General features: G+C 32.8%; 1 protein-coding gene across 1 annotated transcript in view; it reads left to right on the forward strand.

Moving 5' to 3' along the window:
• Window positions 1-10,317, forward strand: part of LOC118196431 (suppressor of lurcher protein 1-like) — a 293,365-nt gene extending 283,048 nt beyond the window's left edge. Inside the window, exon 8 of the mRNA XM_085821452.1 lies at window positions 484-10,317. Coding sequence (XP_085677578.1) covers window positions 484-560 — 77 coding nt within the window. The 3' untranslated portion in view covers window positions 561-10,317. The remainder of the gene's footprint in view (window positions 1-483) is intronic.
• The last annotated feature ends 10,406 nt before the right edge of the window (window positions 10,318-20,723 follow it).

The following is a 20,723-nucleotide window of genomic DNA, read 5'->3' on the forward strand; positions in this document are numbered from 1 at the left end:
ATTAAGTCCTTCTGGGCAAATTACCCCTTCGGACTAATAATATTTTAATAAAAAAAAACCAGCTTTTTCAGAAATTTTGAAAAAATATACTATTTTTTTGTAGCCAGCAGTATAACATAAGTCCTTTTACTAACACCTAGATGTGCTTCACCTCGTACTGAGACAGTGTATATGATAAATGTATTTAAATAGTCACACATGAATAGTTAAAATTTCTGTACCCTCCCCACACAACGATAAACGTAGTATTCGCACAATGCTTTATGTTGATTGTTCATGATTGTTAGCCCAGAAGTCTCGAAACGACATTTTGCATTATTTTTTAATTCAAATTTGTTTATTCATTTATATATATATTAACGTCTATTCCACTAACAGCGTTATATTTATTCATGAATCATTAATATTTGTAGCTTTGGAAAGTATATTTAATAGCCAATTATAATTTAAATTTACTAAATATATTTTTATATTCTTTTCCAGACACCTGTGCATCCCAGGTCGATTTGCTTCTACTTCTATGGGTGACGAAAGCTGTTCTGTCAGTATTGCTATACTAAACTTGGTTGTAGAGAATTGAATGCTGAATTTCGCTAAAAGGACATCTGAAGTTGACAAAAGCTGGGCACTTTGAGAATGTTATATACGACTGCTGGCTATCGAATCACAATTCCTGGAGAAATTTTATAAACTGCTTTCTTTTTTCTCCTCGTGTGTTGTTCCGACTGAAAATAAAATTACTGCTACTTACCTTCGTGGGAAATGACTTCACATTCTTTCTACCGGTGCTGCCATCTATTGCCAGATGTTTGAAACTTCGTCTGAAAACTAATTAATGTGTGGAAGAACTTTTTCGTGCTTTCGAAGAATGAGAAATTCTCTTCGTTTTCTCTACGATATATTTATTCGCAAACAAATTTCTATGAAGTATCCCTAATTCCATTTAGGGGGGATATTTGATCCTGAGAATTATTATGGAAACTGCTTCTTGCAAAATATTCTTCGTGAGTGTAAGATGCATTGTTGTCTGAAATCTCTGAACTTTCTGAGAGAGAAAACAATGATTCGACGACGATGGGAAAATTTCATTTATAAAAGGAGAAGACTTTATGGGCACTTTTGGTGATACATCACAGTGCATCGCAATTTTTTTTAAATTACAGCAGTCTTTAAATGAGCGTAGATCAATGGATAATTATTAAAAATGGATACATATTTTTACCATAAAACTCATTTAACAGGCCAATATTATTAGAGAAGAAAACAACTGTAATTGTTCCTGACTATGTTCTAAAGCAGTAAGAAGAATTACGCCTAGATTATTGATACTTTGAGTTTTCGAATTGCAATTTGTATTTGACCAGATGTAATTGAACGAAAATATTTATTAATTTTAGAGAAAATATTATAATTCTGCTTCACTTACCTTCGCAACACAACAATACTGTATTCGTAAAAAATTCCTAAAAGACTAAAATGTTAACTTATTTATTCAACTTCATCTATTTCAGGTGGCATTAAAAAAATAATCATTCAAAACACCGTACTCTAATTCGCTGTGAAATTCCATCCACTCGTAACATATTTCTTACTCCCATTATAAAACATTATTATTCATTTCGAGCACTGGCTTTCCAGATTTATATTTAAGTAAAAGTCCTTTTAATAGTCTTTGATCTTTTTAAAGTATAAGTCATTTAAATGAATTCCAAAGAATCGACAAAATAAGAATTTAATTTATTTAAATGAGTTCCGAAGAATCGACAAAATAAAGATTTAATTTAATAACATAAACAGGTTCCTCACAATTGCGTATTTTGAAGAAACTGGCATTAACTAAACACTAAGCAATTCATCATCTGAAAGTTTTTTTTTTTTTTTTTTTTTTTTTTTTTTTCCCGGTCTGGCATGCTAGTTGTTCATAACAGTCCAATCTTAAATTGAGGCTGCTCTTTCTAAAAATGAATCGTGCTTCTTAACGCGCATATAACTATCTATCTGCATTTTGGCATTCCATTTTAATTTTTAGCTTCTCGCTAGATATCAAAGAGGTAATTAACGTCCTACATTTCAGACCTTTTCTTTTATGGTCAGAAGCGTGAAAATAAACGTTAAACAACTAATTATTTATTGAAAATTGTTTGATCTGCTATGCTTGTTGTCATTAATTTGTTACCTTTTGAAAGAATCAAAAAGCTGGCTTTGCAAAGAAATAATTTTCAAACTCTTGGAACCGTAGCGGAAATAAAATTTCCATTTTTATTCTCAGGAACGGCAATGCCCTGCCACTGAATTAGAAACCTTTTAGTTTTCCTTCCTATTATCTATTAAATAAGTGTGGAAGAATCTAGTGAACTACTAAGCAAATAATTGCTTAAATCCAGCAACAGAAAAGTAAAACTCAAGAAGGGTTAAGTACCCTTTATTGCTCAAACTAAATATGTAAAAACGGCCCCTTTCTCAGGACGTACAGCAAAGCCTCCACTTGGGCTCAAACTCAAATGTGTAAGAAATAAGAACTTGACTAACTAAAGAGATTTATCCGAAGCTAACACAGATCTAAACCAGTTGGCCCCTATATATTTATTTAGCTAGCGAATATCGGTTTAGCTAACGAAGCTATCAAGGGCACGTAACACGGCCTAGCGTAGTAACAGATTAGAGAGACGTGGCCAAAAGGCAAAAGCGTGCTAGTCAGAAATTCTGATTCTCTCTTTCGAGGTCACTGAAACGTCGACTTCAATACTTTACTCCTTCTCATTTGCATTAAACGTAATTCTAAAACCTCATTCTGGTAGGAAATTGTAAACCGAAATTAGGAGAGGTAGGAAAGAAGCTTTAAGTTAAAAATAACTATTATAAACTTAGGATAAACCTTGCAACTTTTATTCAGTATCAAGTTGGTCCCCTTTAGTTCGCATGCCAGCTGTTATGTTCGCTGTTATGGGAATAATTTTTTTAAATTTCCACATAGATCTAAAACCTTAAAAGTAGTTAATAGATTTAGCATTAAATCAGTGAGGTTTGTTACTACTGAACCTCTTCTGTTCTGTATGAACTGAATGTTAGAACCAAGGATCTCTTTTTCCAACATTTGTCATACGTTCTTTACAAGGATCAGACTCTAAACTATTAAGCCTCCTATGAAGATTCAAAAATTAGGTACCTGAGTCAATCATTCCTTGAATTGAAGGAGTTCTGTACAAATTTACACGATGAAAAGGACTGTGGTTGTTCACGAAACATCAAGTCTTTCTGGATAAAAATGTGCTGTTTCAGAACGGAGTTATGCGCTACAATAGTTACATGTGGGTTTATAGTATTTTCTAGCAACAATAATGGGCATATTCCCTGTTGAAAGAACTTATTGGAATACCTCCTCAAACTTTTAGACATCAAACATCGGAGGAACTGCATACACTGCTTCATATGAAGTTGTCGCTAGTCTTTGCTTACTTTCGGAGTAAGTGTGACATATTCCGAAATAACATAAACAGGTTCCTCACAACTGCATATTTTAAAGAAACTGGCATTGACTGGCATTTAAAAATTTAAAGAAACTGCCATTTTAAACAAACTAAGCAATTCCTCATCTGAATATTTTTTTCCGGTCTGGCATGCTGGTTGTTCATAACAGTCCAATCTTAAATTGAGGATGCTTTTTCTAAAAATCGATCACGTAGTCGATTTTTTGACTACGTGACGTTTGTTGAGTGACGTCCTTTCTTGTATCAGTGAAAAAAATTTTTTTTTCCTTTGCAGAAATCTGTAACTTCATTTTTTAAAATTTGTTCTTCAGAAGCCTCATCATAGGATGTCTGTCTCATTCGTGGCGTACTAATTTTGGAAAAAATAGTTACTACTCTTATCCAATTAATGTGCGTCATTTTTACAAGCACTAAATATTTCGCAGGTCTTTTACGTGAATCCTGTCAACTTCGCAGTTTTTAAAGCAGTAATTTCATCATGATAGGTTCTCGCTATAAATTTGTTAACAGATTTTGTTTGATTGATCTTAGATCATGATTCATACAAAAAATTCTCAGAATGGTCGATCAGCTTGTATTCACCTTCTTACTCTACTGTCTGTCTACGAGAAGAAGAGCCCCCCCCCACCGCAGTACCTGGCGGGTGGCTGTCGTTATGGCAGCAGGGCTAATATATTTCAAATAGGGTAGTACCAAGAGTTGCTTTATTGTTATTTTGTTTTTGGCGACTGTTGGCTGAGGGGAAAAGAGTTTACCATTTTCCTCAAGTCACCCCTACGGAAAATGGGTTAAAGCTCGTTTCTACAAGAACAGAGAGCTTCAGACTAATTGGCGAGAGCTTTTTTTTATGCTAGACAGACTGTAGGCCTCTAGACCAATCATGGTACTTGAAAAAGAGAATTGTCAAGTTATCGTCTGATGGTATGAATGATAACGTTCTGAGACGAATTATACACGATTTTCATTGCTTAAATATTGGTAAAATTCTAAACACTATACTTAATTTTCTTTCGCAGTTTTCTAGAATTCAAGTTTCAAGTCATAGTTTCAAGTCTGAATTTAGCGTCCACAAAACGATTCAGTTGCCCTAGTAACTTTTACTTTAGCTTAAATGAACGAAGTTCTCAGAACCTGTCGTCTTAAATGAAATGAAGTTTTTCTTGATATCATCAAGTATCTACATAGTATTTTTTTCATTTCCTGTAGTCTCATATATTTTATTGCTCCTTGTCCGCTTGCAGAGTAGGAAAGTATAAAGTATTCACATATAAACAAATTATTATTTGTATTTTGAATAATTTCCTTACTTATTTATGTAAGAAAGTTGGATGCAAGCTATCAATACATTTTGCATTTTCTTCTGTCGTGAGGCTTCTATAATGATATTCATGAAATCCTACATAGCTGAAACAAAGTGGAGAACTGTAGCACCATCTTTAAATGCACATGAATCTTTGGCAATTAAGTAATTGTGTCAGGTAAATGTTTCGTATACAAATTCAACAAATGTGTGAAATTACAAATTGCTTTTCCAATACCCTCTCTACAATTATTTTTTAAAAATTTGCTGGCAATACTTCGTCGTATATCGACATTTACTGCTTTAGAATAGTTTTAAAAGGAAGCGAAGATCATGTGAAAACATACATCATCAAGCACTTTTCATTTATACGACATGAATGATGGCTGTGTTCCTTTACATCAAGATTTCTAATTCATTGCCTGGGCAGTGTAACATTTCGAAATAAAATAGATTATGCACGCTAATTTCTGATTAGAAATATTGTTTATGTAAAAACTATAACCCAGTTTGTGAAGTTTGCTCAGTTCAAGAAACACAGGTGATGTGCACATTTGATTAAAAAAAAACTGCTATTAATGTAATAAGGCATTTTAAAAAAAATGTTTTTAGTCTTATGCATCTAGTAGAAGCATATTTATTCATATAATCATAAACGGATGCATACGATAAAATAATTTTAGCGGTAGTTAACCTAAAATCTGCGCATATTTTAAGAGCATTTAGCAAATCAAAAAATCATTATTTTAAATATTAAAAGAGTATAAATTTGTCTGTAATTTATACGCGCTTAATATTTACCGTTAAAATGCAAAACATGCCACTTAGGAAGTGCAACTTAGTCTGATGTAATATTAATATTTGGCAAGAGTGTCTAAATTTGCAAATCCATTGTTTTTCTTATCTTAGCTGTTAACTTATTGATTTGTTTATTTCAAAATATGCGTATATTTAGTCTTTAGTTTACTATACCTCAGACCAAGAAAATAAATACATTATAAAGATCTAAATTCTTTGAGATTTTTAGTAACAGAGAAAGTATTTAGCAATACTGGAAGGGAACTGATTTTCTTTTAAAGAATGAATTGGTAAAATGGGTACTGAATAATTTACATTTAAATGTGATTTGCATTTCGAAATGAAAATGCAATATTGCTTTAAATCTATGTCTGTAAAACAAGCACGTTTCTGAAATGTGTTATTATTAATGTGTTACGTGTTTATTCTTCAAATTTCTTTAGTTCTGTCAAGAGTTTCGTATTGAAAAAACTACAAATTCTATTTTTTTTTATTTTTTTATGACCATAAGCAGTTAAAATAAAATTGTGCAGATTTTACAAAAATCTAATAATTTTAGAAAATTTATATGTCATCATTTTTCTTTATAATATGAATTTTGCACATAACCGAAACTGAAGAAAGCTCTAGAATTGCATTTTGAATTCTTTCCCTTCAAAAACTATCTTTAATAAAAATTTTAAAAGCATTTTAATTTTGGACGAATAAAATCCATAATAATTCATCTACAGAGATATTTTTTGATAAGAATATGTGTAGGAAATCCGTTCTTTCCTCCTTTAGATTTTTAAAAACGAATACACGGAAATCAACAAAACAGATTCATAAATTTATTTTGGAAATTAAATTTAGTTTTATTGATTATTGTGCTTTGAAAGGAACTAAAAATTAATTTTCACTTCTCATTTTATTTCAGCTATAATAAAACTAACTCATTTACTATTTTTATTAGCTCTAATTGAGCAGGAAAATAGTCAGTTTCTTAATAAAAATTTCTATAATTGCAATTGAGATGTAATATAAACAAATATCATGCTTTTTTAAATAAATCCTGTTACATTTATCTTAAATTTATTATTATCTGCTTTATAAAGTTATATATTAAGGTAAAAAAATAATTTAAATAACCTTTTATTATTTTCGGATCCCGTCATTACGTTTAATGAGATACATTCCGATGACATCAGAGATCACGTGACTTATGCATAGCTAATGTAAACAAACAATGCAGACGACCTCAGAGATCACATGACTTATGTATAGCTAATAAGGTCATTCTTCCTGTTCTTCTCTTGCGGAATGTATCTCATTGAACGTGCTATTTATAGCTCTTTTAAAATTTTAATTAAGAGCACCTGAGTAGACCCAAAATCTTGTTACTTTTGCGGAAATAATTCATGTAAATAACTATTTTCTTTGAGCAAGATCAATACAACTGAAAGCAATTTCTGTCATTGTCTTCGAAATATAGATATATTCTTTGTAATACTCAGGGCCAGGATCATTGTATCCAATGAATAATTTGTCAGTCAAAAATGATACTGGTTCAAATTAACTCGATTCTCCTCAGTTTGAGTGTTAGTGATATTTGGCGTTTATTGAAAATTCAGATTCTTGCATGTGAAGAAAGCTAGCAGGACTAAGATGACGTCATCAGACAAATTCAGGAACAGTTAAATAAAACGGAAAATAATCGTTTTCATGAGTGTTATGGGTAGTGGAATTTTTACCTAAAAAATAAGCAATGATTTGTTGAACGCCTTTGAATTATTCATTTCCAAAAATGGAAAAATTACAAAACCAAGCACCTCAACCATTTCTCTGAAATTAAGTTAACCTATTCATGTATGTAACATAAATAACTCTAAATTCTTAAGGATCCTTGAAATTATAAAAATGCCAGTAGGTAAATTTTGTTTCATATAAAACTGAAGTTTAATAATCATACACACTCCCATTGCTTCATATTTTAAGGATAATTTAATTTGTTTTCATGAAATTTTAATTTAACATCTGGAACCTCTAATGTTTATGTCCTTGCCTGTTCAAATTATTCCTTTAAAAATACAAGAAAAATCTCCTAATCAATGAAACCCTTAAATAATTACATAAATTTTAAATAGCAAATACGGAAACTTAAAACTGTAAACATTATATAAAAGTGACTTAGGATTAGAAGAATATAAGTACAGGAATTTTTCTCATATTATTACTGTTTTTCTAGAAAACATTCAGATATTGCCATTGCGAAATACCGTGATAGTAAATCACGTTGAATCTATTTTTGAATGCGCAAATAGTATCAAAAACATCAAACGGATAAAAGGTACCATGTATGTATCAATAAGAATAATGATACTTTAACAACCGACTGAAATACATATAATCCCTGTATAACACGGCCGTTATGTTGTAGAACTATGTTTGGAATCTAACGGTTATTTGAAACTATTAATCTTACTATAAAGTATTTCTACAGGTAAGAAATAATAAATCAAGTTTTAAAGTAAACCAGAATGCTTGCTCATTTGGGAAAGTTAAAAATCAACATAAATTACAAATCAAAATCGTCTGTTCTTTATAGAATTCAATAATAATTAAGTTAAATAATTCACTGGAACATTTTTTAACCAGAATGCTTGCTCATTTGGAAAGTTAAAAATCAACATAAATTACAAATCAAAATCGTCTGTTCTTTGTAGAATTCAATAATAATTAAGTTAAATAATTCACTGGAACATCTTTTAACCAGAATGCTTTTTCATTTGGAAAGTTAAAAATCAACATAAATTACAAATAAAAATCGTCTGTTCTTTTGTAGAATTCAATAATAATTAAGTTAAATAATTCGCTGGAACATCTTTTAACCAGAATGCTTGCTCATTTGGAAAGTTAAAAAATCAACATAAATTACAAATCAAAAATCGTCTGTTCTTTGTAGAATTCAATAATAATTAAGTTAAATAATTCACTGGAACATCTTTTAACCAGAATGCTTGCTCATTTGGAAAGTTAAAAATCAACATAAATTACAAATCAAAATCGTCTGTTCTTTGTAGAATTCAATAATAATTAAGTTAAATAATTCACTGGAACATCTTTTCACATTTGAGCTGAACAAGTTAAAGGTTTTTCTCATTTAACTCATAAAACTTTGCTAGTAAGTTTTAGATCAACTTACCCAATATTCATTCTTTTTCAACCTTTTTGTTTGTATGGAAAAGTGTCAAATCGTACTGGATCGAGCAAATGCACATAAATACTATATACCATCTTCTACCTCTAAATCTTTCTCGTATTGTTTAAATTTTTGCCTATTTTTAATCGGCTGACAGAAGTTGAGTAGATGCAAGAGAATATAAAGAAATAATTATTTCAGATTTTATATTTCAGATTTTATATTAAGCTATTTCAGCTTTCAGATTTTATATTACGCTCAAAGGGACTTTTTAATGTGTTATGTGTTACCTTTATTTATTAAATGTCATATTCTTCGCACTTCAACCATAAAATTCAATTCAACAGCAATATTGTGAAATATTTAAAAGAGCATATCTTTAGAATTTCTAATACACAGTCTCGCACGCTGGAGACAAAAAAGTTCTTTTCCCTTACAATGTTTGTTGCCATTGCTCGCTTTGAAATCGTTGCGTTTGTTAGTAAAAACGTCTTTCTTTAAATATAATGCAGGGCTCTAATACTTGGTGGCAACAATTTGAAAAGCAAACCGACATTTATAGTGGACGCAAATTGTCAAACGAAATTAATAGATCTTGGAGGCAAATTGCCCCTTTGGACTAATAATACTGGATTTGTTCCCTCTGGGCGGCCAGGGTTTCGTTAAGAAAGCACAAATTTCCCAAAATTACTATGAGAACAGATTATTTTTTTGATTTTAATGCAAAAACTCTCCTGGTATTTCATACCTGGATTTGTTTTCTTTTGATATATCGCCTTAATTTTGTTGACATATTTTAATATTCGCGTACATATACGTTCTTACAGATACCACAATAAATATTCTAGGTCGTATATATACGGCTTTGCCGATTAGAGAGTTGAATTTAAATATGTGTCTTGTCCTAGTATGGTAAGGCTTTAATTTAAATGTTCAACAAAAGAACCTCGTTCATGAATTTTATTGAAGAAATGCTGTGTTATATGGGGCATTACTTTGTTCTCTGATCTCCTTAAAGTGAAACCATATTGTTGGAATGCTGTGTTAAACTAAGGTGACCTTTGATCAAATTGGAGAAAATGGATAAAACAAAGAACTATTCTAAAAATTTCAAAACGTTAATATGGAACTTAAAACTTTTCAGTAACTTATGTTTAATACACGTTTAATATTCTCTAAAAATAATACACGCATTGAAGTATGATAAGAAAATCGTCCTTTTCCTCTATAGCTTATGTTTATCTTCCTTTCCCAAAACTAATGGCTAATTATATTTACACTAGATTATATGCAAGAAAACAAATGGTAAAGAATTCGAATGGGCTGTAGTAACTCTTGAATGTCAGTGTTTGCTATTTTTTATTTCATGAAGGAAAGGAAAGGAAAGGAATATAATGTTCTAGGAAAGGAATATAATGTTAAATAATTGTTTTTTTGTTTCTGAAAAATTGAGCAAAACGTGTTTGAACTTTATAAACTTTGTTTCGTCATTCATAAAAAGAAATTATTTGTAAAATATATATATATAAATATAATAAAATGTTTATTGACTATTCGCTGCCTCTTTTTTGTTTCTTTGATGAGTGAAACATTTTAATTTTGACTGAAATACAATCACCACATTTATTTAAATATTTTTCCAACCCTTTTTACTTCCTTGTACGAAACAAAAGATTTATTCTAATCACGAAAAATTCTGGGTATCATATCTTAACGAAAATATTCCTTTTGACCGCTATCGAATGCAATATAACGATGTTTTCGCGTGATATCTGTACGTAAGGACAGATAGATTCAAAAATAGATTCAGAAGAGATTTTATTGACGTCTGTATGTACGTATGTATGTATATATCTCGCATAACTCAAAAACGAGTAGCCCCAGAACGTTGAAATTTTGTACATAGAATTGCTATAACATGAAGTTGTGCACCTTTCTTTATTGTTTGCAATCGGGCGCTGTGTTCTTGTCTGCTGTCCGAATTGCTTGCTTTTGCGTAGAAACTCTAATTTTAATTGTAAAAATTGTCTTAACTGTATTTGGTGTTTTGGGTTTTTCTATATTTTCAATTTTTAATGAAGATGTTTTGAGGTTTTATGCATTTTTGCCTTGCTGCGAAGTGAGAATTGAATTAACTGAATGAGAAATATATCTTTAATGAATGTCAAGGAAATAAGTTTAAATGAAATGCAGCAAAAAATGTATATAATTTAATAAGGGAACTACGTGTATATAATTTTACAATGTATATAATTTTACAAGGGAACTACGTGATGTCCGAATCAGATTTTTCTTACTTATTTCATTCAATTTTTTAAAATACGTCTTCCAGCATAACTGTTACCGAATAATTAATATACTGCAGCATATGGATTGACACAGATAAACTGCAATTCTTACTACAGTAATAATTGTAATTAAGGTTATTCAAGCATCATTTAAAATTCTAAAATCGATTTCATGAGCAATTTTTTAATTTATGAATAACCGTTTCTAATGCTTTTTTTCGTTTAACTATTTAAAATAAGCTTATTATAATCCAAGTTTCGGTCTAAAACGTTTTCCAAAGCTTTCTAATATTTTAAGAAATAATTCATATTCAATATCTAAATTCTTTCAATAAAAATTTAGTTAAAATTTTACTATAGTATTACCTTTACCTATACTATAGAATTACCTTTATTTATTATTATTTACTATACTATTATTATTTACTATATAGTATTACTTTTACCCTTTTTATTACTATAGTATTACCTTTACTATAGTATTACCATACGAACGGCTCAGTCCATAATACATCAAAACACTAGTACAGCTCGATTCTTGTTTCATATTCCACCCAATGGTCTAGCTGCATGAGCGTTTTCATGGTTTTGCATCATGTTTGACATGAATACGAGCCACTCTTCCTTATAAAAACCTTGCGTTAAATATTCTTCTGTTTCCTTAGAAAGTGTTCTTTGCTGTAAACAAAATATCCATTCCGACTTTTTATTGGGTTGCAGATTAAAAATCAGGAAATGAAATGAATCCTAGGACACAAAATTCTGAATCTGTCGGATCAAATTCTTCTACAGATCAGTTTTCTACAGATCAAAATACTGGAAAAATCTCGTTTCAGAGATCAAAATCTGTACTTTTCTATTAAAGCCGCCTCCGAAGTTGAATCGCCAATCAATCAAGTCATCTCGCCAAAATGCGGTTACTTGTTCTTATACCTAGTCACGCGATAGTATATTAGCAACGAATGCGTGTTCTTATACCTTGCCACGTAATCTCATTATAGCGCCGTGTTGCATTTTTGCTGTCGCAGCGTGTTCTTCTATAATTCAATTTTGATGAGGTTTTTCGAATTTACATTGTTTATTTAAAAATACACTGCTGGACATTGAAAATGCAACATCAAAAAGGAGTGGTCAGAAATTTATGCAAATTTTAGAGTAGACGCACGTCACTGAGTTATGCGAATGATGTGAAATGCGCACCTCTCGGACACACTTGAAGTAAGATATAAGGGAAGGAACGTGCAGAATGGGCAATATTTGTGTCGTTATTTCTACCAGACGAATTATCGAAGAAAGTTTCTTTTTGTCCCGGAGGATAGTTTAATAGGAGAGAATGCCAGGCCGCCGTCAACGAAGGAACTTCCAGCAGATAGACGATTTTACGAGGGGTATGGTGATCGGACTGAGAAGAGTAGGTTGGTCCTTACGTCAAATCGCAGCTGATACCCACATGGATGCGAGCACGGTGCATCGGCTATGGCGAGCATGGTTGGAACAAGGAAATGTGGAAAGAAGGAGGGGTGCAGGTGCAGCCAGAGTGACGTCAGCACGCGTGGATCGACGCATCCGCCGAGAAGCTATGGCGGTCCCGCAAGTCACTTGTAACGCGATTCTGTGCAAGATACCCCGGATATTCCCGTGTCGACCAGAACCATTTCCCTTCGATTGGTTAAACATGGCCTGCACACACGGCGTCCGTTAAGAAGACTGCCATTGACCCCACAGCATTGACGCCAACGTTTAGAATGGTGCCGGACTGGAGCGATGTGGATGACAGAATGCCGAAACGTCGTGTTCTCAGGTGAGTCACGCTTTTGTTTATCCAGTGACAGTCGCCACATACATGTGTGGCGTCGACGTGGAGACAGATCTATTCCGGCAGTAACTGTGGAACACCCCACTGCGCGACAACGTGGCATACTGGTTTGGGGCGCTATTGCCTACGATTTCTGGTCACCTCTAGTTCGCATTCAGGGCACTATGACGGCCCAACGATAGTTGGATATTGCACTGCGGCCGGTGACAATACCCTACCTTCAGGGGCTGCCTAATGCAATTTTTCAGCAGGATAACGCCCGACCACACAGTGCTCGCATCTGCCAACATGCTCTGTAAGGTATACAGATGCTTCCCATGGCCCTCGTACTCTCCTGACCTGTCATCAATCGAAATGTGTGGGATGTGATTGGACGCCGTTTGAAGACTCTGCCCCTGCCTCGTTCAGAAGACGAACTGTGGTAAATGGTTGAAAGGGAATGGAGAGCCATCCCTCAGGACACCATCCGCAATCTTTAATTTACCAAGTAATAAGGTGGATGTCATATCATTTTTTCATGAAAAAGGTCTTTTACCTGACAAGCGAGTATGAAAATAGCCATAACAGGAAAATTTATGTCGATTGTGAAACCATTTGGAGGTGCAATGTTAAAAATTGCAAATGAAGAAGTGCCTTCGTGTTGGAAATTGGGTCAGAATTTCCAGAGAAATCGTTTGTCTCTGCTATTCTATTTAAGTATTCTTGGGCAAAGGAGATAACATCTATGAAATTGTGTAACAGATAGCTTAACGTATGTGCGTATGTGAAAGGGCTACAGCTAGAAACGTCGCAGAGAAAACAAGGCAAGGCGAAAACCTCGTGGTACGAAACATCGTGGGAGAAAAGTAAGCAAAGAGAAAACATCCCAGTTCTACAAAACATGGTAGTACAAATAATCGTGGTCGATGATAAAGCGGTTAAAAAACTTCTTAGTTAAATAACATCGTCGTCGAAAATATCGTGGTAAACAATAATGTACCTACAAATCATCGCATGACGATAGCATCGCACACACGCGTTTTTCAAATACCATGCTGACATATTATGTAACTGACTTTCGCCATAACTAACAAATAGACATTCAAAAAATTCATTGCACGCTACACATGAAAATGTTAACGAAACCTTAACAATAAACGAAAACAAAATAAAATATTATGTTCACTAAAATAGTATCAGATTAACAAATGTGAAATAAAATAATGTGATAATTAACTAAGCAAATTTTATAGAGATAATCACATACAGTTATTGTGCTTCCTTTTTAAGTATATTTAGACTGTAATTTTTTTTTAAAATTATCGCTAAAACTTTAAGAAACTATTAGTTGACCTTTGTTAATTAACCATGTAAATTTAAAATTCTATTAAGTACTATAAGCTGCATTAATTTTCTACTCCTTTTCGATTTTTAAATGCTTACGTTTCCTTCTCATATGTTCTGCAAATTTTATTAGCTCATTCAAAAATATGAAATATAGAAGTAAGCGAATCCCTCTTTCTTTCTTGTGCTCTCGAGGCCCACCAGCGGCCGAGCGGTAAAGTCGCTGAACACTGGTAGTTCGGTCCGAGGTTCGAATCCCGCGAACGGGATGGCTGCATGGGTGTTTTCGTGGTTTTTCCCATGTTGAACGTGTATACGAGCCAGTTTCCCTTAGAAAGTCCTCCACGAAGGCATCCCTCCCCTTAGGCTGATAGCCCTAGTGTGCTTTGCTATAATTAATAATTAAATACACACTTTCTTGTGTTCTCAAATCATTATGCGAACATGCATTTACAAATTTAAAAAACTGAGAAACACGTGTATGCGATGCTATCGTCATGCGATGATTTGTAGATGCTTTCGACGATGATGTTTTTAAACTGCGAAGTTTTTGAACCTCTTTATTTTCGACCACGATATTTTTTTACCACGACGTTTTAGAATTACGATGTTTTTTTCCTTTGCTTTCTTTTCTCCTATGATGTTTTGTACCTGGACGTTTTTGCCTTGTGTTATTTTCTCCGCGACGTTTTCGTCCGCGATGTTTTCTGCGGACACTGCCAGTTGACTGGAACAATTAAATGCGATAAAGTAATAATAATAAGGATAAGAATTCTTTAAAAATATTTTTAGGAAACGTCATGTGAGTATTATCATTGTTATATATTGTGTTATTTATTTTTATATTCGCGCTTCACGAGCTTGGCGAAATTACAACTGAGATGATCTTGGCGCGAAATTAGATCGCCAAATATAGTTGGCGACTGCTGTAACAAAGAAGTTCCCAAAATCATTAATTGCAAGAATGCTTTTGAATGATGAAGACCCCCCTAATATAAGCTCTGGAAGAATGCAAATAAACGTTGAGGAATCTCAGGAGATTTTAGTGATTACGATTACCTTACAACCATTGAGTTTCAAAATGAAATTTTATATCGATTTACGTAAAGGCCCTGCGATCTAGAAAGAAATTTGAACGGAAAATCTTCTACCATTTAATGTAAATTTAAAATCTGTAACCTAAATACCTCGGAATAGGTATCTATCACACAAATTTTTAATTTCGATGTATAATGAATTTTCTATCATTTATAGTAGGAGAAAGGAAGGAGAACAAAGTACTTACCTAACAGGAAAGAAGTAGCACAGCAGCCAGCTGCAAAGAAATCTGAAATGAAATTTTTTAAAAAAATTAAAACACAATGAAGAAAATACACAAAACATATTATTTTAAAAATCACAGTAAATACAAAAGTTATTTAAATAAATATAATTAAATAATTAGTAACTTTACTTGAACTAATAGTTGTTTCTCGTCATTTAAAACTTTAATAGTTTAGAAAATAAATAGTTTAGAATTAAACTATTTAAATAGTTTAGAAAATAGTTTAGAAATATAGTTTAGAAAATTTAATACATATAGAAATAAAATAGTTTAGAAATTTTAAATTAATTATAAAATAAAAAATTTAGTAATAATTAATAGTTTAGTTTTAATAAATAGTTTAGAAAAATAGTTTAGAAATTAATAAAATAAATTAATAAATTAATTAAAATAATAGTTTAGAAAATAATTAATTAAATTAATTAAATAATTTAAATAATAAATATAAATAAATAGTTTAGAAATAATAGTTTTAAATAGTTTAGAAAATTTAATTCTGTTCGAAATTTGTTCAGAATTAGGGCCATATTTTCAACATAGTTATACCAAATTACTATAATTCATTGTGACTAAATTATTGATAAATATTTTTTTCTGCTTTTTGAAAATTCAAGTTGTTATTTTTGTGGTTCCGAATAAAAATTTAACCCCAAATTATTCTTGCAAATTTTATTCTCCTGAACATTAAAAACGTATTTTTAAAAACTGCATAGCATAAAATATTGACCTTTTTTTTGCAGCGAAGTTAGAACTAGACCAGGCTTCACTACTATGCATTATACCATTTTTTTTAAATTCTAATCTCATAATTGTGCATTTTTGATTGAAAGTACTAGACAATGCAAGCTTGAATGCTCTGAACACAACAATATATATATATATATAAATAGATGTTAAAGGTTAAATATACGTAATTTGAGATTACGAACTATAACTCCGATCTACCGTTCTTCCTAAGCATTGTTGAAAGCAACATTTTCATCACTAAAGCTTGAAATATTGATTCCCAGTAACTTTCCGGGCAATCTCTTTGCGGGTTTGTGAGCAACAATGTTGCTTAGTGGTTGTGATCTTAACTAAACAGAAGCGATACAGTGAACTGAACATACAGTTCTTGCGACATTTTGACTACACAGAAGATAAAACTAAACTGACCATTCCAAGATTAGTTGATTAGTAAGTAATTAAACTACAATACGATTGCAGTTTCAGTTAATGAGAGGCAAGTTTCAATTACTAAGTGCTGAAATTGAATTGCACTGCAATTGCAGATGGAAGTGTAATTCAGTTGGACCGCAGTTACTGTTACGATAAGCGAAACTGCAATTAGATTTTAATTTTAATTTCAGTTAATTCAATTATAGTATATTTGCGATAATGATAAAATCTTCTTCTTTGTGCTAAACTATAATCAAGATTTTACAGGTTGCAATTGCAATAATGCAATTAGAAGTAACTACAGTAACACAATGACAGTATACTACCTTCAGTTTCAGTTAAATTATGTATGTAGAGATATTAGGTATTATTTTGGAAACAGGCAAGATGAAAAATATGCAACGCTTTCGCCGGTAATCGAACCACGGACCTCTCAATTACGCGCCAAGCGTCCAGACCACTACACTACGAAGGCTCGCTAAAAAGGCGGGAGAAATACCTTATATACTCCCCCTTTTAAAGGGCGACTGGGGTTTTTTAGGGAACCCAATCGCCAAATCTTGGGTGAATATAATCATCATCCAACGCCCTTTTAGTTCACTGTAGAGATATTACGTAGTTTTGAAAGCAGGCTTGATGAAATATACGCAACGCCTTCGGCCGGGAATCGAACCGCGGACCTCTCAGTTACGCCCTGAGCGTGCAGACTTCCAGCCTACGAAGGCATGCTAAGAAGGTGGGAGAAATACCTTATATGTGGAGATATATTTTTTTACTATTAATTTTTAGTATGTAGCACATGTACTACTTCTAATTATCATTAAAAAAGACATATTTTCTTTCCTAATTATCTAAAATTTAACCCTTTGTCTACGACTTCAAAAAAATAACCTCGTTTTCTATCCAAGTGAATAAAATATGTTATAAATAATGTGAATTTTGCATTTCGGGTTTTTTTTTTTTTTTTTTTTTTTTTTTTTTTTTCAAACGGTTTTCAAGCCAAAGGTTGGGACACGTATGTCAAAGATGTAGTTAATCGTGGGATGCATACGTTCCACACATAGTGATCGACTTATTACTATAAGCACACCTATTATTCTGGAAAACTTTCTTATATGAAATAAACTTGCATCGCGTGGTACCAGGTAAAAATGCATTCTTTGCATAATCCAACATTGTGCAATTCATATTTGTTCTTTTTTCTGTGTTCATTTGTGTAGAACGAGCACAACGACGTCTTGATTTTCCAGCTAATTGGAAGACGATCTCCACCGTTCAGGAGATTCTTTTTAACCCAAGAGCAATTTTTTAACTTTTAGTGAGATATATACAGAGTCTGTTCGCACATTTTTTAGATGATTTTGGTAAGCGGTAATAAAACTTCGTTTGCTGCAAAAGAAGTAATTGCAATTGTACTATGTTTTTAAAAGTCGAAATGATCGTCTGTGGCTTGAAAGTTTTGTTTTTATTCAAAATGGCGAATTTAACAAAGCAGTGGTTCGAAGGCTACATTTACGCTCTTTCCGAAGAGAAATATGCATACTCCTTTATCCAAAAACGATGTGAGAGTCATGGTTTTGTGATATCTAAAGCGTCGATAGGTAATATCATCAATAAAAAAGGAAAAAAACGTCAAATTGGAGCTTCAAGTGAGACCAAAATTCCAAACATGTATCCAAGGAAAAAACGGACATCTTTGACTATTGCAAAGGTACGTCGTTTAATGTTAAAAGAAAACCCCCTATTCAAAGAACAGTTGCAAAATCATTAAAATGCTCGGTGTCCACTGTAAACAAAATGATAAACGTTGATTTAAATCTTAAGAAAGCGAAAAAACGCAATGTGCATCGTCTTCTTCCAAAGCATATCGCTCAACGCAGGACACGCTGCAGAATTCTATATGAGAAACACGTATCCAAAGAAAAATGAAAAACAATTGTCACATTAGATGCAGCATAGATGTATTTAAATGATTGTATCAAAAAAAGAGCCATTTATTATCATAAAAGGGGAGAAACAAATTTAAGTACATGGTTCAAAGAATCGAAAGAAAGTTTTTTTAAGGGATTCGTGATTGTTGCTGGTTTTTCTTATAATGGCAAGTTAAAAATAAAGAGAGTGCAAAAAAATGTCAAGAGTAACTCCAAATACAATCAGGAACATATTTTATCGCCAATTTGTTCGAATAAAATACCATCGCTTTACCCACAGTGCCATCCATCTGTGAGACTCCATCAGGACAAAGCTAGCAGTCACACATCAAAATCCACTGTAAACTTCCTAAAAGAAATGGAACAAAAAACTGTTATCAAGGCCATACGCTTCACTGGTATCCCTACTAAATCTCCCGATGTGTCACCTATGGATTTTTGTGCTTTCTAACTTTTAAAAACTGCATTATCCAAACGTTGTCCCCCAAACCCTAACAGAACTCTGGAAAGCTGTTCGGGAGGAATGGGATAGAATACCTCTTCTGCCACTTCAGAAGGCATTATTATCCTGAAAATTGCGGTATCGAAAGATAGTTCAGAATAAGGGATGTCAAATAGAACATTTAAAACACAAGAATTTTATGTAATTTAGTTTTGTGCATACAATATACATCGTCTGAAAAATGTGTGAACCGCCTCTGTATATCCCGTTAGTGTTCAAAGGGTTTAATGCTTTCTTCATCAAATGACTTTGCTTCTTAAATAAACGTTTGTTGTCTATAAAGTTTAATTAAAGTCTAATGTATCGAAGAGGAACACATTATTAAAAATTTCAAACTGTTAAATTTCTTGAACAACCTAAAAATATAAAATCATAATTTTTATGCTGCGACTGGTGTCATTCAAATTTCAGTTTAACACCTAAATCTATGCAAGCTCCACCAGGCCAAGTGGTTAAAACCACTGGGTATTGGTAGTTAAACTTGGTACGGAACACAGGCGAACGGGCTGTGAAATTTCGTGTTTCTTTCCCCCCCCCCATGCGTAATATGAATACGAGCCAATTTCCATAGGAAGTCTTCCCCGAAGGCATCCCTTCGCATAAGCAGGTAACCCCTATGTGGTTTGCCACATTCAAATAACCTAACCTAATCTTAAGGTAAACAATGAAATTCAAATATGTGCATTATTCATAAAAAGATAAGGTTAAAAATCAATCCCCCATACAGAAAGGTACAGAAACATAATACATTTAGAAATAAAAGTATGCATTCTAAATAGCAGTCTCACACGGTAGGTAGAAGACAAAATTGTCATGTATTAATTAATCATAATGTTACGTTACGTTATTTTCTGACACCAGCTGTTAGGTGAGAGCACACTGCCTAAGCTGTATATCAGCTTTTTCCATCTATGCATCACATGCACTTTCAGATGGTTCCACACTTGCTGCTTGCGACTTCGCAATGTCACTATCAATTTCAACGAACTTAAACAGTCGCATTTTCACTTTCGTCCACTTCAGGCACTTGTGAATCAAAAACTTCTTTCCCGTCTTTTATTTCTTCATGTTTTCGTTCTTTTTCTTTAATCCCGTTAGATGTTTCATCCTTCATTTCTTGATCTTTCTCAGACACTCCATCAGCTTCTCCATCCTTCGACTCTTTGGACGCCACTTCGGTTATTTCCCCATCTTCTTGTATGGCTCCAGTTTCTTCTGCAAGATCCACTTTCATCTGTGGAAGATGCTCTCACCGCTTTTCTTGGTCGACATGTATTTTTTCTCGTCCGTCCTTCTTCTCTTCCAGTCTGGCTTTCATCTCTTCCAATCCGCTTTCATTTCAGCTCTTATGTCTTCATATCCGGCTTTTATCTCGGCTCTCATCTCATCCTGTCCGGCTTTCATCTCAGCCTTCATCTCGGCTGAGAAGTCCATCAAAATCTTCGTTTCCTCCGCCATGGCTTTTCTCTGCAGGTTAGTCACTGGCATTCACTCGCAAATCCCACTTCTGACAACAGCTGTTACGTTAGTTTTCTTCTCTTCCTTTACGTTACATACGTATGGGGTTAGAAGTGAATAACGACGATAATATTATCAAAGAATGCGCGGCGACCTAGG

The sequence above is a fragment of the Stegodyphus dumicola genome, chromosome 7 (assembly GCF_044657685.1).
Source record: "Stegodyphus dumicola isolate Sdum_Otavi_A_Nest chromosome 7, ASM4465768v1".
NCBI lineage: Eukaryota > Metazoa > Arthropoda > Arachnida > Araneae > Eresidae > Stegodyphus > Stegodyphus dumicola.